The 22,826-nt window shown below is 54.3% G+C and overlaps 1 protein-coding gene across 7 annotated transcripts in view; it reads right to left on the bottom strand.

The window, feature by feature from the left end:
* The window catches only part of GRHL3 (grainyhead like transcription factor 3), a 35,633-nt gene that overhangs the window by 7,447 nt on the left and 5,360 nt on the right, over nt 1-22,826 (bottom strand). For 4 of the 7 annotated variants that reach the window (XM_019802681.2, XM_034646615.1, XM_034646609.1 and 1 more), the window contains 13 exons: nt 15,920-16,106; nt 12,828-12,889; nt 11,178-11,523; nt 10,848-10,921; nt 10,227-10,380; nt 9,907-10,018; nt 8,338-8,432; nt 5,999-6,157; nt 5,348-5,426; nt 5,122-5,255; nt 3,468-3,502; nt 2,256-2,344; nt 1,101-1,186 (listed from right to left, as the gene is read on the bottom strand). In XM_019802681.2, coding sequence (XP_019658240.1) covers nt 1,101-1,186; nt 2,256-2,344; nt 3,468-3,502; nt 5,122-5,255; nt 5,348-5,426; nt 5,999-6,157; nt 8,338-8,432; nt 9,907-10,018; nt 10,227-10,380; nt 10,848-10,921; nt 11,178-11,523; nt 12,828-12,889; nt 15,920-16,106 — 1,612 coding nt within the window. Of the gene's footprint in view, nt 1-1,100; nt 1,187-2,255; nt 2,345-3,467; nt 3,503-5,121; nt 5,256-5,347; nt 5,427-5,998; nt 6,158-8,337; nt 8,433-9,906; nt 10,019-10,226; nt 10,381-10,847; nt 10,922-11,177; nt 11,524-12,827; nt 12,890-15,919; nt 16,107-16,201; nt 16,899-22,826 lie in introns of those variants that run through there. The other 3 variants (XM_034646602.1, XM_034646607.1, XM_034646590.1) reach the window with 2 other exon arrangements.

The raw sequence follows: 22,826 nt of genomic DNA, 5'->3' as shown, positions 1-22,826 counted from the left end.
CTCCATCCCTGGAAGTATACAAGTCAAACGTGGGTATCCGCTTGGAAGATACTGGGAAGAGAGCTCAAATACCAGATGGGGACCCTTTTAGGTACGGTCCAACCCAAAGACTCTGAGTCTATGTTCAAGTGTCATTAATGGTGTTTTGTGAGGCCAGCTTCTGGGGCTGGTGCCAATCAAGCAGGGCCAACGACCTGTGAAGGGACCAGAAGGTACAGCAGAGTGGAGAGGGCTTGGGCTGGACTGCAGCTGTCACTTCTAGCCACTTTGGCAAGTCGCCTGACTGCTGGGAGGCCTTTTCCTCATGGAAATGAACAGATAATAATAGTACCTACTTTTCAGGGGTGTTAGGAGAATATGGTGAGCTAGCAAACGTCACATGCCTGACAAAATGCCTGGCACATAGTGGGTCTTCAGTAAAAGGTAGTTGGTGTTACCATTGGGTTCATTTTCCCTTCCCCAGCCCGCCATCTTGGAACCCTCTGGCTGTCCTGTGCGGTTCAACCTTTAAGCCCAGCTGGCCCTGGGGGAGGCTCATGTTGGCTCAGTTTTTAGCTGAGCCACAAAGCTGCTGCGGGTTTCGTTCAAGGCTGCTTCACCCGCTCTCTGGCAGTTGGGGGGGTTGGGGAAGGTCTCCTTGCCCAGACACCACCTTCGCCACCCCCGCCAGCGCCCCCCAGCCAACCACAAGCTGGGGGAATGAGGCCCCCGGGAAAGAAAAAAGAGTGTCTCTGGGGCCTGGCCTTTTTGGGTTTCATTCCCATTAAAACAGAAACAGGTTTGCAAAGCCAACAAAAAGCTCTGGCCTGTCAGACAGCAGCCATCAGATTAAGCAGGATTTATGGTGTGTGTGACTCCCAGGGTGGAGCCAGGGTTCTGGCTGGGAGATAACATCACAGAGGCACGCCCCCACCAGGCAGGCCGGGAGGCCCCTCCAAATGGGGTGGGACAGGTGGACCATCGGAAAGCCGAGGTTCCAGCATATTCTCCCTCAGAGACTTCCTGTGGGAAATCAGAACTGTGGCGCGAGGAGTGGGGGACAGGAACACAGAGTGGGGTCTGGCCAGGGCTGGCAGGAGGGTGGTCCCAGAGCCTCTTACCGCATTCCTCAGCCCCTTCAGGTCGGGGGTCTTCAACATGAGAGCATCGAACACCTCCTCGGTCTCCCTCCGCACGTACAACAGGACTGAGGGGCACAGGGGTGGGTTTTAGTGGTTAGAGGAGGACAAATGAGCCTGGGAATACCTCAGGGGCTGGGGGAATCTTCAAAAATATTATTTTTTCAAAGATTTTATGTATTTATTCAAGAAAGAGAGGAAGCACAGAGGGAGGGGCAGAGGGAGAAGCAGGCTTCCCGCTGAGCAGGGAGCCCGATGCGGGGCTCCATCCCAGGACCCTGAGCCAAAGGCAGACGCTTCACCGACTGAGCCTCCCGGCTGCCTCTCAAAATATTACTTTTAACATAAAGTTTATTTCTGCAGAAAGGGCAAATCCTTGCTGTGGGTGTGTTCCCAGATGGAAAATACCACCCAGCTCTGCAGGTCCCACTCAGACTGTGCTGATTTGGGCTGGTTCGAATCCCTGCTCTACCGCCTGCCAGCTAGGTGACCTTGAAGACATTTTTCCATCACTGAGCCTCACTTTATCCAAACGGGAAATGGAGGTGGCTCCGCCCTCTATTTCACAGCGTTGCTGGGGAATTAATGACATGACATTTTAAATACCAAGTGCGGTACAAGGCTCAGTTCGAGGTTGCCGGATGCTTTTGATCCTAGCTGCTGCTTGGTTTCTTCTTGATAATCAGCTACAGCCCCCAGAGGTTTGGACATGTCCCCCTCTCCCAGGAAGTCACAGATTTAGGCTGTCCAAGCCAGAAAGCCAGGCATGGAAACCCAAGTCTGCTCCCACCTGCCGCAGAGAAGGTGGGGGGTTTGCCCAACATAATGAGCCTGTTGCCTTTGCCAGCTGCCGCCGGATGGCCATGTCCAATAAGGCCAGAGGAGGCCGAAGCCCTCCAGCTCCAAGGACCTCTCCCCAAACACCCTGGGTGCCCCCAGGCCTCCCACCCCACCCTCAAGCCTTCGTCCAACTCCAGCTCTGAGGACTAAAGCAGCCCCTTGTGCCCTCTCTGCTGGGACGGGTGCCGCCCTAGCTGCCTGGGCCTGGGTAGGTGTTTGGGGCTTTGGGCTGGCCTCACGGGGAGCTGGGGGCTTCACAGTGGGCTCAGACAATGGAGGGGCCGGGAGGAAAGCTACCTCTCTGAAGATCGTCTTCTTTGGCCTTTTTGGAGGGCAGAGGCTCAAACTCCTCAGCGAAGGGCGAGCAGGTGCGCTTCAGAGGCAGCCTGGTGGGGGGAGGGCGAGAGGGAGGGGCTCATGAGGAACCCAGGGGATCCCAGAGTCCGAAGGCACCGCAGAGGTGCAGAGATCCCAGGAGGGCAGGCCCAAAGCGGCGGGAGGGTGGTCAAAGCAGCAGCTTCTAGAGTTGGGACTGCCTGCGTTCAAATCCCACTCGCTAGCTGGGTGACTTGGGGGGGGGTCTCAGTCCCTCAGGGTCCCCATCTATATGGGGTGACAAAATAATGACAACTATACTTCATCAAGTTGTGAGGCTGCAGGAGATCACGCCAACTGCTTCTAGAGCCGCGTGTGGTGCGCGGCAGGGCCTCAGTGAATGTGGACTGTTGTGTCACCCTCGACATGATTCTTTTTTGGAAGAATCCACTTGGATGGGAGGTGGGGAGAGGGGGCAGGGCTGTGGGCTTTGGAGTAAGGGCGGCTTAGGTTCCAGCCGGTGCTACCACGCAAGCGCTGTGTAAGCTTGGCCAAGTCACTTCGCTTCTCTTGAGCCCCTGCTTCCTCCTAGGTCAAGTAGACCAATAACCCCTGCCTGCCCGACCCCCTGGGGCTGTGGTGAGGGGATAAGGGACCTAATTTGGCATGAAAGACCCCCATGAAAAGTAGCCCTTGTTTATGGGGGGTGGATACTGAGATCAGCAACAGAGCTTTCCCTTTTACATGCCACCCTCTCATCCCGGCCTCTGGCCCACGAGACCATGCTTCCCCTCAGACAGACCTCTAGGCTGACAGAAGGAAGGACGTCAGGAGGGGCCAAGGCGCCGGGCCCTGCCCTCGCCTCCTGGAGTCTGGGGGTGTGTGTGGACCCCCTGGTCAGTCCTGCAGCACAGCGTCCCCTCCCTGCTCTCCAAATCTGCACTGCCATCTCAGAGGCTTCTTCTTTCCCTTTTTACAAGCATGTGTCTCGCCAGAGATTCGCCAACTTTTCACATAAAACAAACCCATAAAAACATGGGCAGTTTCAGTGAGAAAGGAGCATGAATCTAGCTTGGGGGCTGGGGGCAGAGTCTCAGGGCTGCTTCCTCGGTGCCCAGGCCCTGGCTTGGGGGGCAGCACAAGCAGTAGGGGGCCAGGGGGGGTGAGGAGGCCCCTAGCTGCTTCTCTCCGTACCTGTTGGAGCTGCTCTGACCCGCCGAGGGCACTGCCTGCAAAGAAGAGGAGAGACATTCTCCATCACAGGCCGGAAGATGAGAGGGGCCCTCCCCTGCTGGAGGTTTTCTGGGGGGAGGGGTCTAATTTGAGGGGGGGGAGATGCGGTTGCGATGCATTTCCAGCCCATTCTGCTCAGATTAAGTTCTTAAGTGAGCTGAGATCTTGAGTCGAAAGGCAGCATCCAGCCCAGGTAGAATGAGTCAGGGCCTCAGTGGACACAGGAGGTGCTGAAGAAATATGGCCAACTCCATGGGCCCCACCTGAGCCCCAGCTCACCCAGAAGGGCCAGGACTGCACCGTCCTGCAGCTGGGAGCTGGGAAGTGGGAGGGGAGGCACAAGGGGAAAGCAGGTAGGGGGCACTCTATGGAACTCCTGTGGTTCCTGGCACTGTGCTTCTGGCGCAGTCATCACCAGGACCATGACGGGGTGGGGGGTGCCCAGGACTGCCCGAGAGGGGGGAGAGCCGCCTGAGGTAACACACCCAGTAGGAGGCAGAGTTGGGATTCAGGCCTGGCCCCCCCACCAACCCAGGGTCACAGGTGCAAGCCCGGGGGCCTCCGTCTTCCCCACAGAGCAGCTGTCAACCTGGCCACAGGGCCCTTAATCCCAAGAGAACAGTCATCTCTCAACTTGGGGCCTCTGGCTAGGGAGAGACACTGGGGTCATGCAGCCGCCTAACTATGGGGCCACAGAACCACTTCAGGGGGGCAGTGAAGGGAGAATGGTGGACACAGGAAGGGCTTCATGTGTGCGCCACGGGCCACAGCAGTATTGGCTGCTCTTTCGGTTCCATAATCTCTTATTGTTTGAAGTCAAAGCACTGAACACATCCTGGACAGCAAGAGCTATTTCTGCAAACATTCCCACCTACACGGGGGGGGGCGGGGAGGGCACCTCGATGGAAGGAAATAGTCAAATTGTTTAATATGGAAGCAAACTACTAGACAGGCTCTGGAATCCTGATCCCACTGACTTGCCCCGTGGCCTTATCTGGAAGGGAGGGAACAACAGTGTTTACCCCGCCTGAGAGGGGTGTAGCTAGGGTTCATGGGCTCAGCTTCTAAAGCCAAGGTGCCTGGGTCCAAACCCTGGCTCTGCCTGTACTGTGTGGTTTGGTCTCTTTGCCTCAAGTCCACCCCACGAATCTGGGAGAATGACAGTATCCGTCTGGTAGGGCGGTAGGGAGGGTGAGAGGGGGTGGCACGTGGGAAGCATTGAGAGCGGTGCCTGGCGCTTAGTGGCCGCTCACAAGCGTGGCCATGACCACCATGATCCACCCAGCTTGGATGCAGCCGCCATCTAATTTGGGGCTCAGAAATTAGAAAGCTCCATGCGTGCTCCAAGCATGAACGTTTCAGCAGTTATGAAGTCCATTGCTTCACCGACCTTCTTCTCCTCAGTAGAAAAGGTCACTAACGTTGTATGAACATGTGTATATTTTTCAATCCCGTGGGAGTCAATAGAAGTATTTTCATTTTGATGTAAAAAATATCGGGAGCTACCCATGTCTAAACTGGCCCGTGGTGGCCGAGTGGCAGGGTGCTCCCCGCTGGTCAGTTCTGATCAGGTTCCACCCAGGGGCCGAGACCCTCGCTGGCCCGAGACCCTCACCCCTCCGGGACGCTGCAGGCCAGAGAAATGCACGTTGGGGATGAATAGCACGGGCGGGGTCTCCAGGTCAGCCTCGGGCCGCAGGTACGTGGTCTCGTTGCCCCTGAAGCCAGACAGCAGGCAGCCCTTGATGCCTGATGGGAAAAGGAAGGCACTACGTCTGGGGCCCCTCTGTTCATGCACCCAGCCTCTGCCCTCCAGTGTCCTTCTCCCCTTCCCCACTGACCACTGCTGCTGGAGTCAGGGCACTTGACCTTCCTCCGGAACTGCTTCCGCTCATCATCACGCATTTTCCTTTCTGCTCCCTGCGGGGAAGAAGAGGAAGGGGGTCACCAAGGGTCTTGGGAGGGGCTGGCTGCCTTGCATCTTATCTATGGGCCAGCCTTCGGGGGCTGCCAGACTTCTAGGGCTGCTTTCTTCCCAGAATGAGACCAGGAAATGGGAAAGTAGCAGCACCCAGCCCGCCGGGCCCAGGCCAGCCCAGCCCTGGCTGAGGTCAGTCCAGGCCATGAGAGACAGACAGACGTGGAGAGAGAGGAACAGACAGAGAAACAGAGAAGAGGGGAATTGGAGTCAGAGAGGGACGAGAAGAAGAAAGAGAAACGTGAGAGAGATAAGACACAGAAAGAGACGTGGAGAGATCTTTAGAGAGATCTAGAAAGAGATCTTCAGAAAGAGACAGAGAGGGGAGACAGAAGCGCAGAGACAGAGGAAAAGAGACACAGAGGCCAGGACAGACAATGATGAGCACACAGAGGAGTGAGAGACACAGAGGAAGACAGACACGCCCCGCCTGGCTGAGGGGACTCACTGGTCAGGGCTGGCCCTTCTCCCTCCCAGGGCCCCGCAGAGGGTCTGCGCCCCAACCCCCAGCTACCTTGTCACAAAAGATCTTGATCTGGCAGACGGCTCGGTGCACCAGGCGCTCGGCACCCGAGCCGCAGTCATAGGTGTCGATCTGCAGGTTTAGGGGGACGCCCTTCACCCCCTTCTGCGAGGAGAAGTCTGTGCTGAGGCAGTTGATACCGATGAACACCTGAGGACAGACAGGGGAGCTGGAGAAACAGCCTGCCCTGGGCACCAGCCCTGCTGTCCCACCAGCGCCCTGCGCACTGAGCCTACTGCACGCCTGGGGAGCGGCACCCCTGGAAGGCGCCCCATCGCCACGTCCGTTACAGACTGAACCGGTGCTCTGGGCGGTGAGCCAGCTTCCCCTGGTGACACGGGGCATGTGGAGGAGCCCAGGCTGGAGCCCAAGCTCTTCAGCAGTGGGTGAGGCAGCTCCCACTAGACTGCCAAGGGCCACCCCAAGGATCAAGGCCCTGGGAGGGAGATTAGGGGTCCTTCAGGGGCTTTCATGAAAGTCCAGAGACTCGTTTTTCTGCCACCCAGAGTGAGGAGGTAGAGAGGGGCTACAGACCACTCCCCCCAGCTCCGGAAGCCCACCTTCCTGCTGGCCCTGAGCCACAGGGGTGAGGCCCTGCCCCTCTGCACCCTCGACCACCAGCTCCAGCCCTCTCTGGACTTGTCACCCCCATTTTACAGCCAAGGAAACAGAGGCTTTAAGCAGAAGGGTGACCTGCTGATGTTCCCACATGCCAGCAGAGTGAGCCTGGACATGGGGCCACCCAGACTCGGGGTGGGAAGCTGGGCTCTGCCACCCACTGGCCACGTGGCTTTAGACAAGTGCTCTAACCTCACAGTGCCTCAGTTTCCTTATCTGCAAAATGGGGATAATTAAACCTACCTCACGCGGCTGTGAGGGCGTGAGGAGCACCTAGTGGGCTTGGCAGGTAGGGACCTGTTATGATGAGTGGGACAGCTGGAGTCTCAACCCCAAGCCTAGGCCCAACCGATGGCAGTCTGGGGTGAGTCTCAGCTGGGACTCCCTGGCAGGCTCACCTGGTGATTGTCTACCTGATTGACTCCTCCATGGGGTGCCAGGGCCAGACCCCACTCCAGACTGGCCACTGTTCTTTGGGACATTTCCCTCGTAAATGATCCTGACCTGCACAGGTAGGGGTGGGGTGCGGTGCCTGAGCAGACCCCCTTCCCTCCTTGGCTGTGGGGGCCAGGCCCCGGGGCGCATGCCAGACATACCTCCCCCTCCGCCAACTCGGCCCTAATGCAGCTCCCACCCAGCTCACAGCTGAGAAAGACCCACGCCCGGGGGCTTAAGGGGCTGTGAGAAAATCCCAACCGAAACCCACCTCTCCCTTCCTACGAAACTCTTTCCCCACCTCCCTGCACTGGAGGCCCCAGCTCCTCCTCCAGCCCCTGGCATCTGTTTGAATAATGATAATCTCTCACTTTTGTGCCTCCCTTTGTGTTTTCAGAGCCCCTTCAGCTCTATTTTCTCCAGGCAGCCTGGACCACCCCATGAGGCAAGCTCCCCAGCTTGTCCAGGCCAGAAATGTCCTTGCCGTGAGCTGGACCCAACCCTGGTCTGAGAGGGTAGGCCTGGCCCAAGGAGGTAAAGGACAGGCCCAAGGTCACCCAGCCCCCAGCTCTCAGACTAGCACCATTTCCACAATGCTGGCTCTCTAAACAGAAAACCAAGGTACAGAGAGGCCCAGAAGCACACGGCCAGTTGGCCTTGGGCACTAAGGGGCTGGGATGAAAAGAATCACCAGAGGCTCCACTTTCAGGCCTCTCCGATGGGTCTGGCACTGTGCCCATCCCTGAGACACGCATGATCCCGGGGAATCTTCACCACAACCCCAGGAGGCAGACTATCGTTCCCTTCTTGTGGACGCAGGAAGTGATGTTACTGGGTTTTCGGCCTCCCCTAGCCGACTCCAAAGCATTCCTTCTGCAACCCTGACCAGCCAGCAAGTCAGGAAACCTGGCGTCATCAGTGGTTGGCTGTGTGACCTCGCACGAGGCTCGGTTTTCCCATCTGGTGAATGGGTGGATGGCATTAATAACGACAGTCTCCACTGCTGAGCCGGGCTGGGCTCTACTCTTTACTAACCGCACATGATCCTCACGTGTACCCCTCAGTCGGTGCTCTCATTGCACCCCAATTTTACAGCCACGGCACTGGTCCAAGGTCACAGGGCTGGGACATAGGCCTAGCCTTTCTGGAAGCCTGTGCTTCTCCTCCACTGTCTCCTGCCTCCTCCATGGGCTCTCCCATCAGAGCAGCTGCCCCAATCCTAGATCCCCACCTGGGGACCTCCAAGGGACCCAGCCCCCTCACAGCCATGCACTGACCTTGGCCTCCTCGTTGACATTCCACACGAAGGACAGGGCGTTGTAGGCCACCTCCTCGATGTGCTGCACAGTGTTGAAGTTCTCTTTGCAGTCAGCTGGAACCACGGGAGACCAGAAGGAGAGTCAGAGGAAAGGGATCTGGGAACATGCTGGGGAAGAGGCATTTAGGAGCCGGGCCTAATTCCCAGCAGGGATTTGTCCCCTCCCCTCCAAGAACCATGCTTTAATCTGGGGGGGGGGGGTGTAACCTGATGGTCGTGCCCTGGATTACAGATGGGAAAACTGAGGTCCAGCTGAGGAAGCAGATGTGCCCAAACCCCACAGAGGACCCCTCCATTGGCCAACTAGGCCAGGGCCCTCATCACTTTGGGGTGGAGTTTCCAGTTTTCAGTGGGACTGGGTCTTAGGGGGTCGCCCAGATACAATCGTCCTAGAAGGAGGAAGAGCAGTGCCGGTGATGGTAGGGGCAGTAGTAAGCGTAGCCGCGCTGGGACTCCTCACGCCGAGCTATAGGTTGGACGGCGAGCGGACCGTGGGACGGCCACCACTTACTGAATCATTACGGGGGCCCTCAGTTAATCCTCACAAGGATGCTATGAATACTCAGTTTACACATGGAAAGAAAATGAAGCTCAGAGAAGTTTGGATCCTTGGCCAGGGTCCCACAGCTTAAAAATTTAAAAGGGCACAGCAAGGACTGGAGCTCAGCTTTGGCCCCTGGACACAGGTTCCTACCCACTTGCTATGTGACCTCTCAGACAAGTCATGGGACGGTGCCTAGTGATACCATGTCCTTCAGTGCGTGCGACTCTTAGGCAGAAGGAGTGGCATGCAGGGCAGCTGGCCTTACTCCGTTTAACAGCGGAAGAAACTGAGGCCCAGAAAGGGGAGGTGACACAGGTCACCCAGTCAGGAAAAGAGTGATGGAGCCTGATCCTGGAGGCCTGAGGATGGGCAGTGCCTCCCACACAATCCCGGCCTGGGACAGGGATAAGCTGGCACCCCGTGTCCCTTCCCCCGGCCCCCTCCCTGCTGACAGACAGAGCCCCTGGGTCCCCGCTCCCAAAGCAGAACTGCCCTGCACTGTCCTTCCAACCTTCCAAACCACGACAGACAGCCCGGCTCTCTGTGGACTTAGGCATTTGTGTCTCAATGGGCTGAGCCCCCCCATGGGGACACGCAGGCCAGCATCCCAGGGGTCTATTTATCAGACACTGTTGGGGTCTCTAGGGCACTGTTTACCCCAAAGCAACACAGAAAAGAGGCCCCTGCTTCCAGCCCACAGATGCAAATCCCTGCAAACCCCAGCAGTGTAGGACCTGGAGACAGGGGCCAGGCAGGCGGCTGGCTGAGAGCTAAGTCCTGCAGAGATCACGGAGGGCTGGGGAAAGGGGGCAGGGCGAGAAAGGCCTGATTTGATTACAGATGCGTGTGTGCGTGTGTGCGTGTGTGTGTGTGTATGTGTGTGTGTGTGTGAGAGAGAGAGAGACAGAGAGACAGAGACAGAGAGACAGAGACAAAGAGAGACAGAGAGACTGGGAGGGGGCCAGGGTGGGGGGGGACTCTCACCCACGTCGATGACGCGCTGCTTGGCAGTGGGTTGCCGGGAATGCCAATGCTTCCAGAAGCGCAGCTGCTCCACCGGCACCTTCTCATTGTCGAAGACAACCATCACCACACTCTGCAAGCACAGCGGCCCCGTGACCCCCAGCCTCGGGAGAGGCCCAGGCAGTCGCAGTCCCTTGACAGAGCCCTGGTCCGGGCCCGCTGCCCTTTTGCCTCTGTGTCCCCCACTCCATGGCAGTGGCACCCTCTCCCTAGGGTCCCTGTCGGGCAGGGCTGGCCCAGCCACCCCAGCCCCTTCCCGAGCTGCTCCAGGGACGACGCACCTTGACTTTGTTGGAGGACAAGGCCAGGCCTTTGCCACCTGCTGGGGTCCGCAAGGTGATGGGGTAGAACTGGCCCTTGTTGAGGTAGGCCATCGGCGACTCCCCCGACTTGATGTGGATGGCTTTGGGGGAGCCCAGGGTGTACTCAAAGTCACTGCAGGGAGGAGATGGGGAGGACAGTGAGGCTGAGCTCCCAGGCAGGAGTATCCCGGAGGGCAGTGTGGCCGGAGGCCTGAAGCTGTGCTGTGGGTTTACCGTGGGGCTTTGGGGAATCATTCTACAGCTCTGGGCCTCAGTTTCCTCATTTTTGGAGTTTCTATTTAATGGTTTCATTGAGCCACAATCCTTCTGAGTAACAAATAATGGAAATCAGAGAGACCCCTGAGGGGTGATGAAGCCACAGGGGAGATGAAGGGCAGCAGAACCGCAGTTTTTAACCGGGCTCTCAGCTCTGAGCTCCCTGTCACAGCCCAAGAAAGAAACATAGAAATCAATCTCTCTCTTTTCATGTGCCTTCACTCCCCTCTTTTCATTCACTGACAATGCCTGCTCTGGGGACAGTGTGAGGCTCTGTCGTAGCCTACTGTCCAAGTGGCCAAGGTTTCAGAGGGGCTGACTTACCTCTTGGGGCTGGGATAGTCCTCTGGACACGGGGGTTCTGGGGACGTTTTCAGGATATCTGGGAAGAGCAGCGACTGCAGAGAAACACAATTGAGAGAGAATAAATGGCCACATTCAGGCTGCTGGGGCCTCATCCCAGAGTTGTCCCATAGAGCCGTGCAGGTTAGGCAGTGTACAACCGGGACAACAGTACATGGCAGACCTGCCTCTGCTCTAGGACTTTTTATCCCAAGGATTCCAAACCTCTGACCTCCTCACTGTCTTCTCTCCTTCTGCACATGCATGCACATATCCAGGGATGCTGTGAGGGGTACGGGAGTGGGCCCTCACCTCCTGTGGGTCATCTTTGAAGGTGCTGTCAGGCTGCCAGCGCTGTGTGGGTGGCACCCCGTGAACGCTCTCAAACAAGGAGTTGAGGGAGCTGTTATCATACATATCACTGGTGGGCAGCAGGTAGCTGTCCACAGAGCCAGCTTCCAGCTTGCTGGGGCCTGGGGGGAGGGGAGCTGCCTTGCCGGAAGTGGGCCCGGCCCCCTCCAAGCTCATCAGGTTATTCTTCTTGAGCACATCTGGGTACTCTGGGGTTCCAGACACATTCTCAGTCAGGAATTTCATGAGATGCGTGGGACTTTCAAGGGGAGCGAGGTCCATCTCATATTCCATGCCATGGTAGTACCTGGGGAGAGAGGAGGGCTGAGTGAGTGCACCTCTTCTCTCTGAGGGGCAAGGGGACCCTCAGCTGGACTGGAGGGTGACCATCACGCTGACACACTGACCGTCTTTAATCCCCTGGAATGTTAGATCTTCCCGACGTGCATGAAGCAAGACCCAGTAACAGGCCGGTCTGTCACAGGGGTGAGCGGCGGTGGGGGTGTGTGTGTGTGTTAAGAATGGAGCAGGATACAGGCTCGGGGGTCACGGCAGAAACACGTGCTTCGTCCCTTATAGTACTTGGTAACTTTAAAAACTGGAAGTTCATTTATTTCTTATCCAGAGCCCAAGTCCCCCCCTTAAAACAACTGCTCTGAGTCATCCACACAGTGTGCGTGGTGGGGGGCCGGGGGATATCACAGTTAACACTATGCTGAGAAAAAGGTCTGGAAGGATACACTCCAAACTGTTAAGGGGGGCAGGGGAGTAGGATTACAGGAAACTTCTACTCTCTACTTTCTACATTTCTATAGAGTTGGAATATTTTATAACGAACGGGTATTACTTTTGTAATCAGAAAAGCTAACAACATTTTTAAAAACTTAGTTTTCAGAAAAGTCCCATGCACAACCCTACTGTTCCTAGCACGGAGGGGCCCTGAGCCAGCTGCATCAGCCCTAATGCCTGCCTTAGCAGCTTGGATTTTCTAGAAGGCAGAGGGAAGCCCAGAAGGTTTCCCAGCAGAGGCCCTATCTGGTGGGTGGGGAGGGGCGGGGGGAGGNATCAGTGCCCCGAGGCGCTAATGCCAGGCAGAAGCCCAAGAGAGCCAGAGGAAAGAAGTACCGGAAGCCAGGTGTCCCCTCCCCCAGGCCAGGTCTCCCTCCCCGTGAGGCTGCAGGGAGGAGGGTTTTGGAGCTAGGACAGAAAAGCTGCCTTTAGGGCTCTTCCTGGACCTTGACTTTGAAGTTTGTTTTCAGTAAACTCCTGCCCACATGGCCCGCAGGCTTTGGGTGCCCACGAGACTCTCTGGTGGGGCAGGGTCTCCTTTTGACTTGGTGGGCCCTAGTCAGTTGCCCTCACAGACTCCTTCCTCCGTAGAAAAGATTTCAAAATACCTCTTACAATTGCATCGGCATAAAGATAGGTGTAATCCAGGTTGGATTATATTCATTGTTTTTTTCTGATTTTAAAATAAATTCTAACACTTGCATGGGCCCCTGAGAGTCCCATGGGCCCTAGGCACCGAGCCTTCTGTGCCTGATGGTTAAGGGCCCAGAGGTGGAGGTGAGGACGAGAAAAGGGGCTGAGATGGTGGTTGGGCAGACCTACCTCTTTCCTTGGTCGTTCCGGCCCCCAGTGCTGGAGGACAGGATCCGCTTCTCCTTAGGGCCCTAAGTGGAAAGGAAAGAGGGATTTATGCATTTATGGCAAGATCAACCCCCTCCAGTGGACTTGGTCAGAGAGAGGAGCTACCTTGGTCACTTGGAGAAAACCTGCCAGTCCTTGGAGTGGGCAGGCCATCATTTAGTCTGAGCCCCAAGTTAGAGTGAGAAGTACCCCAAGATTAGCAAGCAGGCATCATGGAATTTGGAGTCAGGCCGATCGGGCTTAAGTTCTAACTTTACCACTTAAAAGTGCTATGTGACTCTGAACGAATGACTGCACCTTTCTGAGACTCAGTTTCTTCATGCGGCAAGTGGGGAATGACAATACCTACGTCAAGAGTATGTGAAGATTAATTAGTAAAAATAATGCTTGCTGGTTTTCATTTTTTAAAAAAGATTTATTTATTAATTAGAGAGAGAAAGGGAGAGAGAGAGAGAGAGAGAGAGAGAAGGGGGTTGGGGAGAGACAGAAGAGGAGGGAGAGAGAGAATCTCTAGCTGAGTGAGGAACCCGACAGAGGGCTCCAACCCACAAGCCCGAGATTGTGACCTGAGCTGAAATCAAGAGTGTGCTTAACTGACTGAGCCACCCAGCTGCCCCTTGCTGGTTTCTATTTTTAAGATTTTATTTGTAAGTAATCTCTACACCCAACATGGGGCTCAAACACACAACCCCGAGATCAAGACTTCCATTTTCTATTGACTGAGCCAGCGAGGCCCCCCCTTGCTTGATGTTTTTTAGTCTAGGACTTCTTGTGTGCAAGGCCCTGTACTAAGTGCCTTCTACGCGATTTCTAATTTAACCCCTACACCACTACATGATAGCTACTGATGTCATCTCCATTATACGGAGGAGGAAACTGAGGCCCGGAGAGGCTCAGTTGTCTCAGTGGTTAGGAGCATAGACTCTGGATCCCGATCTCTTGGGTTCAATTCCCAGATATGTCACATACTGGCTGTGTGACCTGGGGGGCAAGTCCCTTAACCTCTCTGCAGCTCATTGTCCTCATCTGTACAACAAAGATAATAATAGTAACACCAACACCGGACATTGTTGTGAGTGCTCAGACCAGCGCTGAGCACCTGCAGAACATTAGCTAAGTGTGATTGCTCGTAATTTTAATGTTCTTGCATCTTAGAGCATCCAGGTCATTTCGACCTCTGGTTAATGAAGCCAGAACCAGGTTTCCAATCCAGCCTAGTGACTCCAATGCCTGGGCTGTTACACCCCATGGGAGAGCGTGCGGGAAGGCGCCTGGCACAGAGCCTGGCATTCAGTAAGAAACCATACTCTGTTACCTTTAGAAGTAGATTGCCCAAAACCGCACTGTCAGTTTGTGGCCAGATCAGGTCTCAAACTCCCAACCGAGTGCTCCCTACACGTCATGAGACCCTGTTCTGACTATCCATGGGACTGTTCTGAACCCAGAGTGTTCTGAAATGGGGAGGTAGGGCAGGCGTTTTCACTAAAACCAGGACAGGTGTCACTTCCAGAACCTGTCCCCACCATTCTGGCCCTGGGAATCGCCCTTTGCCTAGGAATATGGTACTGGATTTTACATTATGGTCCAAACTCAAGCTGTAAATCCCAGGTTAGGGGTTAAATCCAGGCCTAGGATTCTGGCTCCCACCAAGTCTCCAGTCTGAGGCAGGCAATTCAAATTTCTTCTCCATCGGCCTGGGTCAAACACTCTCAGCATGCTATTGGTCTGCTGGGGAGGAAGTAAGGTAGGGTAACCACACCACTCCAGGGTGAGAACCAAAGCCAGAAAGAAAATCTGGGCCTTCTCGTATGTGAGACCACACTTCCTATCCTTGGCCTGTGAGTTTACACGGGGAGTGTGCCTCCCCCTTGGGGTAAGGTAGATAAAATATTGCTTGGGTCAGTAAATTTGAGGGCTTATTTACAAAGTGGCTTTAAATCTTCAAGTTCAAAGCCAGTTATCTCAATAATTGGCTGTTTATGTTTCCCATTCTCAAATCTGGGCAAGTCTCTTGGAGCAATCACCCAGCCCAGGGAGACCAGGAAAGTTTGCGATGGTGTGACAATTCAGACAGAAAGGTAGGGGCTGCTTGGAGTACTGGCTTGAGAGAGATTCTTCAGCCTTCTGTACCCCGGTGAGAACGCAGGCTGGAATTCATGAGCAACAGGCAAGGGAAGGGAGGCCTCTGGCGCTGTGTTACGTGTCTGTGATTGCCCACTGGTCAGATGGGGGGGGCTTAATTCCTGTTCTCAGGCGCTGACAGTCTCCTAGAGTCAAGGCCAAGGCCCTGGAAACAATTAGAGAACCATAAGGACCGTCTGGCAGGAGGTGTTACATTCCAGCAAGGGTAGGAAGGATAGTCAGACGCTCCGGAGAGCGACAGAAGATATGACAGCATGGCCTCCAAGAGAAAGCGGCCTTGGGAAGAAAAGGAAAGGATCGAGAGCAGAAGGCACGTTCTAGGCGGTGGGGTTGGGAAAGGTGGGTGGCGATGACGGAGTAACTGGGATGACCTAAGGGACAGGGCCAGAAAGAAGATGGCAGGCTGGGGGTGCTGCTGGGAGCTGCTGTGTGTGGCCGAGGCATCAATCCGTTCCATCAGTACGCACTGGGTGCCGAGTATGTGGCAACCAGTATGGGGGAGGACTGAGTAATGGTCACCGCATGGTTCCTGCCCTCCAAGAGCTCAGTCATGGCGGGGATGAAGACATAAATGCATGGAAAGCAAGTTTCTAAAGACAGAGGTGAGGATAATGATGGTAGCTGCTGAGGGTACCCGGAGGCACAGAATGGGAAACCCAAGACAGCTTTCCCCCTTCTCAGCGAAGGAATGGGGTGAGACCCCATTGAAGCTGGGACCTGGAGCTGAGAGGAGGGTTTACCCAGGGGAAAGGGGAGGGGCCCAGGCAGAGAGAACAGTGTGTGTGAAGACCCAGGGGAGAGAAAACACAATGGGTGTGGGGCCAGGGGTAGGCTGCCGGCCGGCCGTGAGGCCTGAGAGCAAAGGCGTGCGTTCAGTCAGAGGGGGACAGTCCCAGCGGAGGCAAACGTACCATGTAGTAGTCGTAGAGGAAGCTCAGGGCTGCAACACTGTCATCGTCCCCATTGACCCTCATCATGGCCTTCGTGGCGGCCGTCAACGGGTTTTCCAGGTACGTCTTCCAGGCCTCGTCCTCACTCGTGTAGGGGAACTTCTGGAAGTTGACCGGGTCATTCTTTAGCAGTCGCACAGACCTGAAACTGGAAGGCAAGCAGGGAAGGTCAGATTTAGGCTGTCCCAGAGGAAGGTCCATGTATGGTCAGCCTCAGGCCAATGCTCAGGAATTCAGAGTTACCAGTCTTGAAAACTTGAAACCATTTCTTCTGCCTCCCTTTGGGCAGCTTGGGGCAGTAGAACATACCCGAACTCGAGTATGATTTTGGTCTACACCAAACGTCGTCATGTAGAAGCTGTCAACCTGGGCCCTCAGTCCCCTCATCTACGACACCAAGACCCTGTTCTGACCTTGCAAAGCTTCGCAGAGGGTTCAATAAAATGCTTCCATGTAGATACTTATTCCAGGGGATTTAGCATACATGACAAGCTGCAAAGAACAACATTTCCAGATAAGGCAGCAGCAGAAGTTCCGCTCCAGACCGTGAAAGACACAGAAGGCTGGCCATCGTTGTAAGGTAGGGAGTGTGGCGAGGAAGCCTGTGGGCAGAGCCTGGTCTTGGGAACTGGCATTTCAGACCAGCATGGACTGTGGAGGGCCAGGAAGATGTCCAGGTGCCAGGAACCTGGGGGGAGGGGAATGCTGAAGGGCACATGGATGAGGCAGAACCAGGCCTGTGCTGAGAACTCAGACACATACAAAGCAGGTGGCCCAAGAGACAAGCGACACGGGCTCCAAGGCAAGAGATCATGAGAGGCTCTTCGGAGGAAGAAGACGTTTTAGTTGGGGACACTCAGTACTGAGGATTATATCAGGCAGAAATGTGAAGAGGGGCCATCAGGATAGGGATGTGACACAGAATAATGATGATGTCATTATTAAAAGTAATATCTAATCTTCATTGAGCATCGGCCGTGTATTAGATACTGAGCCAAGCATTTTCCATGAATTCTCTCACTGAATTCTCACAACAACCAAGTAAGGCGGGTACTAGGCTTGTCCCCCTTTTATAGACAAGGACACTGAAGGTCGGAGAAGTTAAGGGACTCGATCACGCTCCTGGTGAGTGGCCCCGCGGCAATCAAGCTCCAGCAGGATGATGCTGTGATACAGGATAGCGTTCTCAAATTTGAGCTGCATCAGAATGACCTGGAAGGCTTGAGAACACAGATTTATGGGCTCCACCCCTGGCGTTTCTGATTCAGTAAGTCTGGTGTAGCTGGAATTGGCATTTGTAACAAGTTTCCTGGTAATGCTGCTGCTGGGAGTCTGGGGACCGCCCTTTGAGAATCACTGGTGTAAAACACGCTCTTGATGGCCAGCAGAGGCACAGAGGTGGGAAAGTTCCAGTGTGTTCATTTTAGAACACAGAGTGTGTGAAGGAGAGTGGTAGCTGCGAAGACAGGAGCAGCTAGACTGGGACAAAAGAACCCCGGTGATGAAGCGGGCACTTCATGGCCCGATGCCCCCCCTTCCTAAGGGAGCCTCCTAGACTCTCTCACGTTAGGGACACAGGAACAATGCCAGCTGCCGTTTACCAGAATATGTATGAATGCTTTCCATCCCTAAGCTCGGCTCCTTATAAGAACACTAAGAGGTAAGGATCACTGGCTTTACTTTACAGATGAGGGAGCCTGAGACTTGGAGAGGGTAAGAAAATGCCCAAGATCACCCAGCTAGTTCATGACACAACCAGGATTTAAACCCAGGCTTGTCTAGTACCAAAGCCAAGTGCTTTCCACTGAGCCGCACTGTTTCACTATGATGCAAGAAGGGGTGGCATTTCGGGCACTGTGGCAGACTCGTGGGTGGGCAAGGAAGTGCCCCCCTGCTGGCCTGCAGCTCATGCCTCCATTCCCAGACACAGAGTGGGAACAGCAGCTAGACCACACCCAGGCAGGCAGTGGGCGGCTCCGTTGCCAGGGGCTTCACCGGGGGCCCAGTGCTCCCCCATCTCCCTGGGTCCCGGGGTGCGGGACGTCGGCTCTGGGAGGGAGGCAGAGAGAGCTGTCACACAGGAAAGAGAAACGATAGAAACCTTCCTGCTCTAGGGGTGCGGAAAGGGAGGCACACCCCGAGTTTCTACTGCAATAAATCAAGGGCAGCAAGACGGAGACGTGAGGAGGAGGCCCCTCCTCGCTGCGTCCTGGCCCTGGGGTTAGAAGAACTTACAGAGCAGGCCCAGGGTAGCTGGCCCAGCCCCTCCCAGCCCAGGCCAAAGGAAACTCCCCCACTCAGGGGTCATGGGAGAAGCCGGGAAAGGCCAGGAAGACCTCCTCCCTCTAGGTCAGTTGGGATCCCCAGTCCTGAGCACTGTTCCTCATTTGTAAAATGAGTCTCATAAAAGCACCCACCACGTAGGATTCTGAGGATTGAGGGCATCGCCACGTGAAAAATGATGAGAGCTGACCCTGCCACGTAACAAATGCGTAATACAGGAGAGCCACTGTGGGCTCTGGACCCAGCTTGCAGCCACACGCCGACGGCCTGCGAAGTGGTTTCGGACGTGGTAAATGGCAGATCTGGGCCTAGATCCCCAGTCTGCTGACTCTGGTGGAATGACCATTATCAGCTTTGATGAGCTATTAGTTAGCTCTTATCCTACTGAAAAATGAAAGTTTCGTAGACAATGATAAGGTCCCATCAGGAAGAAAAGGTCAATGTTTGTTGTTCATCTGGGAGACTTTTCTGGCCTCTGAGGGTTTCCAATCCATCCTGCTGGGATCCCTGAGCCTGAGTCCTTGCTACATAGTGGCTGTCGGACCTTCCGTGTTGACCATTGGCAGACACAATGCCAACAGTTTTTCTGCACTATCTCATCACCTCTGGGCCACAGCCCTGAGAGATAGGTCTTGGGGAAATTGAGGCTCACACAGGTAATATTGCTGCTCAAGATCTCTCAGCTGGCAGGTGGTGGAAACTCAACTTGAACCCGGACCTGTTGGACTCGAAGATGTTTTTTTACTCCATGCTAGTCCCCTTTCAGGATGCCTTTCTTATTCTGGAAATTCCCCTCCTCTCGATTACACTGAACCAATGGTCCACTGACAGAGAGGCAGGGATTTTCCACCCACGCAAGGCAGGACGGACTGAGTAAGAAAGCAAGAGGACTGGAAGTTTCTGGCCAGGAGCTGGGAGCCCTAGTGTCCTTGTCTCCATGCCTGCTCATGCTACCGATCAACTTCATGTTCCAAAGTTAAGCATTTGGCTTCCAGAAAGTCTTGACTGTGGATAAGATTAGCATTGACTCGTGTGCCAAAGCCTGAAATCCAAGAACTTCTGGTACCCTGTTCTCTTAATGCTGGAATTCAGGACTGAGGGCCTGGTGGGTGAGAGATGTGAAGAGTTCCAAGGACTGAGCCCTACTTATGGGTGACAGAGCCAGAACAAGGAGGGGAGACCAAGTGATCCTACCCAAGGGCCTCCACAAACTCTCTGTTGATGCCCCTGTCCAAGGCAGAACTTCTCAGCTACCAGAAGGAAGAAGGAGAAAGGGGGGGGGAGGGGATGGCAAGAGGACTTAGCCATGTCCTCATCTGTTAAATGGGTCTATTGAGTGTCTTCTCTGCGCCCAGTCAGGAACTCTTCTAGGTCCTGGGGAATCAGCCAAGAGCAAGACAGATAAGGCTCGGCTCCCATGGAACTTAGTTTAATTGGGGAAGACAGACCAGAAACAAGGAGGTAAATGAGTTAATTTTAGTCAGTGATAAGTGCTGTGAAGAAAATTAAAACACAGTCAGGGGATGGAGTCACCGGGGCTGGCTACTTTAGAGAGGGGCTAATCGCAGGGGCTGTTAGGAGAATTAAGCGCATTAACGTAGGAAATGTGCTTAGCCTCGAGCCTGCCAGGGAATAATCACTTAGTAAATAATAGCCATCATCATCACCATCATCATGACCGCCATCATCTCAGAAGCCCCAAATGACAGTCAAGGGGAGACTCTGCCCGAGGTTCTTAAATTAACACCCTCCCTAAGCCTTCCGTCTATGAACAAGGTTCTGTATCGAAAACAGAAAAGAGACAGTGTAATAACCCCTTGCCTTGACTTTCACATTCATTATCTCACGGGGCCTCCCAACATACATCATGTGTTATTATCTCTACTTTACAGACCAGGAAATAGACAACAGAGATGTTCGGGGACCTGTTCCAGGCGACTGGCCAAGTGAGTTACTAAGCCAGACCCTCTGGGATCTAATTCCACAACTGGCCACTTTTCCACCGACCACTAGTTTCCAAAAAGGAATGTAGAAGAGAAGAAAAACCCAATGAACAGGGGTGTCATCCATCCCCCATTTTAACCACTATTTGTCAAGCAACTATTATGTGCCAGGCCTTGTCCTGGGCCAACAAGACAAGAAGGTCATCCCCGCTGTCATACCGGTTACATTTTAGTGGCAGCAAGACAGACATGACCACAAAAACAAACAAACAGCTCATGTCAGATAGGCGAAGAAAGCTATGAAGGAAAGGAAGCAGGAGCCTGACCTGCCTGAACTTTGGAGAGTGACTGGGTGTGGTCAAGAAGAGGGCTGCAGGGAGACAGGTAGGGAGGACCTCAGATCTTCCAGAGGAGAGGAGCCGCAGGATCCAAGGCATAAGCCTAGGACAGCTCCCAGAGCTTGCCCACCTACTGTGTGCCAGGGTTTTTGCATACGTTGCCTCCGTTTGAGGAAGGCCAGCCCCCTGAGGAGGAAACTCAAGTCAGAGCTTTGATAATCCCTCACATTTGCATGGCGTGTTGTATTTTTCAACATGCTTCTCATACGTTTGTCATCACCTCTGATCCTGCAACGCCCCTGTAAAGTAGGGAGGGAACGTATGACTCTCCCCCATGTGATAGCAGGAAAAATTGAGCCACAGAGAGGGCCACTGGCTTGCCTAAGGCCAACCAGCTAGTATCTCATGACATCAAGCTTAGAACAGAGGTCTCTGGTTTCTAGCGTCAAGAATCTTCTCAAGGCTGCCTCCTCGGAGCCTCCCTGGCCCAGCTTCTCCTCCCTTTGGGAGAAAGTTGAATACAAGATCCAGAGAGAGGAGCTCGGGCATCTAGCTGATAAGCCTCCCTTCCCGAGGCCCCTGTCTCTAGCCTGTGGGGATGTGCAGACCGCCCATGTAGGGGCTCTCCTGTGGGTGGGTCCACAGCGTGGGAGGGGTGTGGTGCCAGCTGTTCCACACCCAGCCAGACTCTTGGCCTCCTGACTCTACCATGCATCATTCTGGGCACCAGGATGGAGGAAGCCCAGGGTGGTAAAGTGGGTTTCATCCCAAGTCCTGTTGGACTCTCGATGCCCACAGCTTTCTGGCTGAGCGCCACTTGAAACTCTCAATGAGACTAAGTAAATGTGTCTCAGCCATTAGTTGAGGACTTTTGGGTTCAATTTAGGGTGCGAAGGGACTTTCAAACTCTAGTTTCTCAAAGAAGGTGTAACTTCGCCTAAGGACACTCAGCATAGAGCAGGTTTGAGATTTGAGTCCTTTAGCTTCCTATGGGTACTAAGTTGAATCACTGCCCTATCTCTAAGGCTCGTCAATAATTCAGAGATGTAAAAGGAAGGACGTGTACTCAATGTTGCTGAAGGGAGAAGGAAACTCACGGTGGGGCGGGGGGGAGCTCAAGCAAAGGAGGTGCCTGGCAGAGGATAGGTCTAGTGAGCTGGGTCTCACTTCCCTCCAGCCGGAGGAGGAAGAGTTCCAGTGGCCACCTGGGCTGGGTGTTGACACCCAGATACACCCAATAACTTGCCAAACCCTGTCATGAGCCACCCAGCATCCTCAGCAGCGATCAATCACACTCACTAATTACCCACAGGGAGGCCCTGCCACAGCTGCTCGCGGACGAATCATTTTTCAGTCAGCCCCACGCAAGGTGTTCCCTAGGCATGACAGGGGCGCTCTGGGGTTCTCGTGTTTGCCAGTGGCCCATCTGGTTTCTGGATGTCCAGGTTGTGAAATATGCCTTGTTGCAGGCTGGGGGCTCTTTGGGGGCCTCCACGGAAACATGGTAGAGTCCATTCTAGGGCATGGCTCAGAGGGCCTCTACTTTGAATGAGGTCATGTGATCTCGTGTCTACCAGGTGCACCCCAGAGCTTCACAGACCTGGTGCCAGTTTCAGCTCTGCTACTTACAAGCTGTGTGACTTTACGCAACTCGACCTCTCTGTGCCCCAGCTTTCTTCCCTGTAAAAGAGGGAAAGATGGGAGGACTAACCTCACATAATTCTTAGGATAGCTGCTATGCACTTGAGGGCTTACCAAGCACCAGCTGCTGGCCCACCAATTCCTAGTCTTTGTTTTACTTCATCTTTACAGCTTTGTGAGGTATTACTGTTCGAAAATGCAATGAGATAATGCAGGTAACCCGCAGAGTGCCAGCACATAATAACGTGAATTATTATTATTATTGCTAAAACTCACTTTGTAGGGTAGCCCCCAGCAAATTGCATGACAACTCACAGCCTCGCCTTCTCCCACCTGTAAATGGGACATCTTTTCCAAGCAGCAGCAGGAGACCTGAAGCTTGGAGATTCCCAGATAAGAGGGGCAAAGCATTCATCATCTGGCTTGGCGGGGGGGGGGNCCACCAATTCCTAGTCTTTGTTTTACTTCATCTTTACAGCTTTGTGAGGTATTACTGTTCGAAAATGCAATGAGATAATGCAGGTAACCCGCAGAGTGCCAGCACATAATAACGTGAATTATTATTATTATTGCTAAAACTCACTTTGTAGGGTAGCCCCCAGCAAATTGCATGACAACTCACAGCCTCGCCTTCTCCCACCTGTAAATGGGACATCTTTTCCA

This window comes from Ailuropoda melanoleuca, chromosome 2 (genome assembly GCF_002007445.2).
Source record: "Ailuropoda melanoleuca isolate Jingjing chromosome 2, ASM200744v2, whole genome shotgun sequence".
NCBI classification, from domain to species: domain Eukaryota; kingdom Metazoa; phylum Chordata; class Mammalia; order Carnivora; family Ursidae; genus Ailuropoda; species Ailuropoda melanoleuca.
Note: the sequence above shows the minus strand (reverse complement) of the source record. Positions and strands in the feature narration are given on the sequence as shown.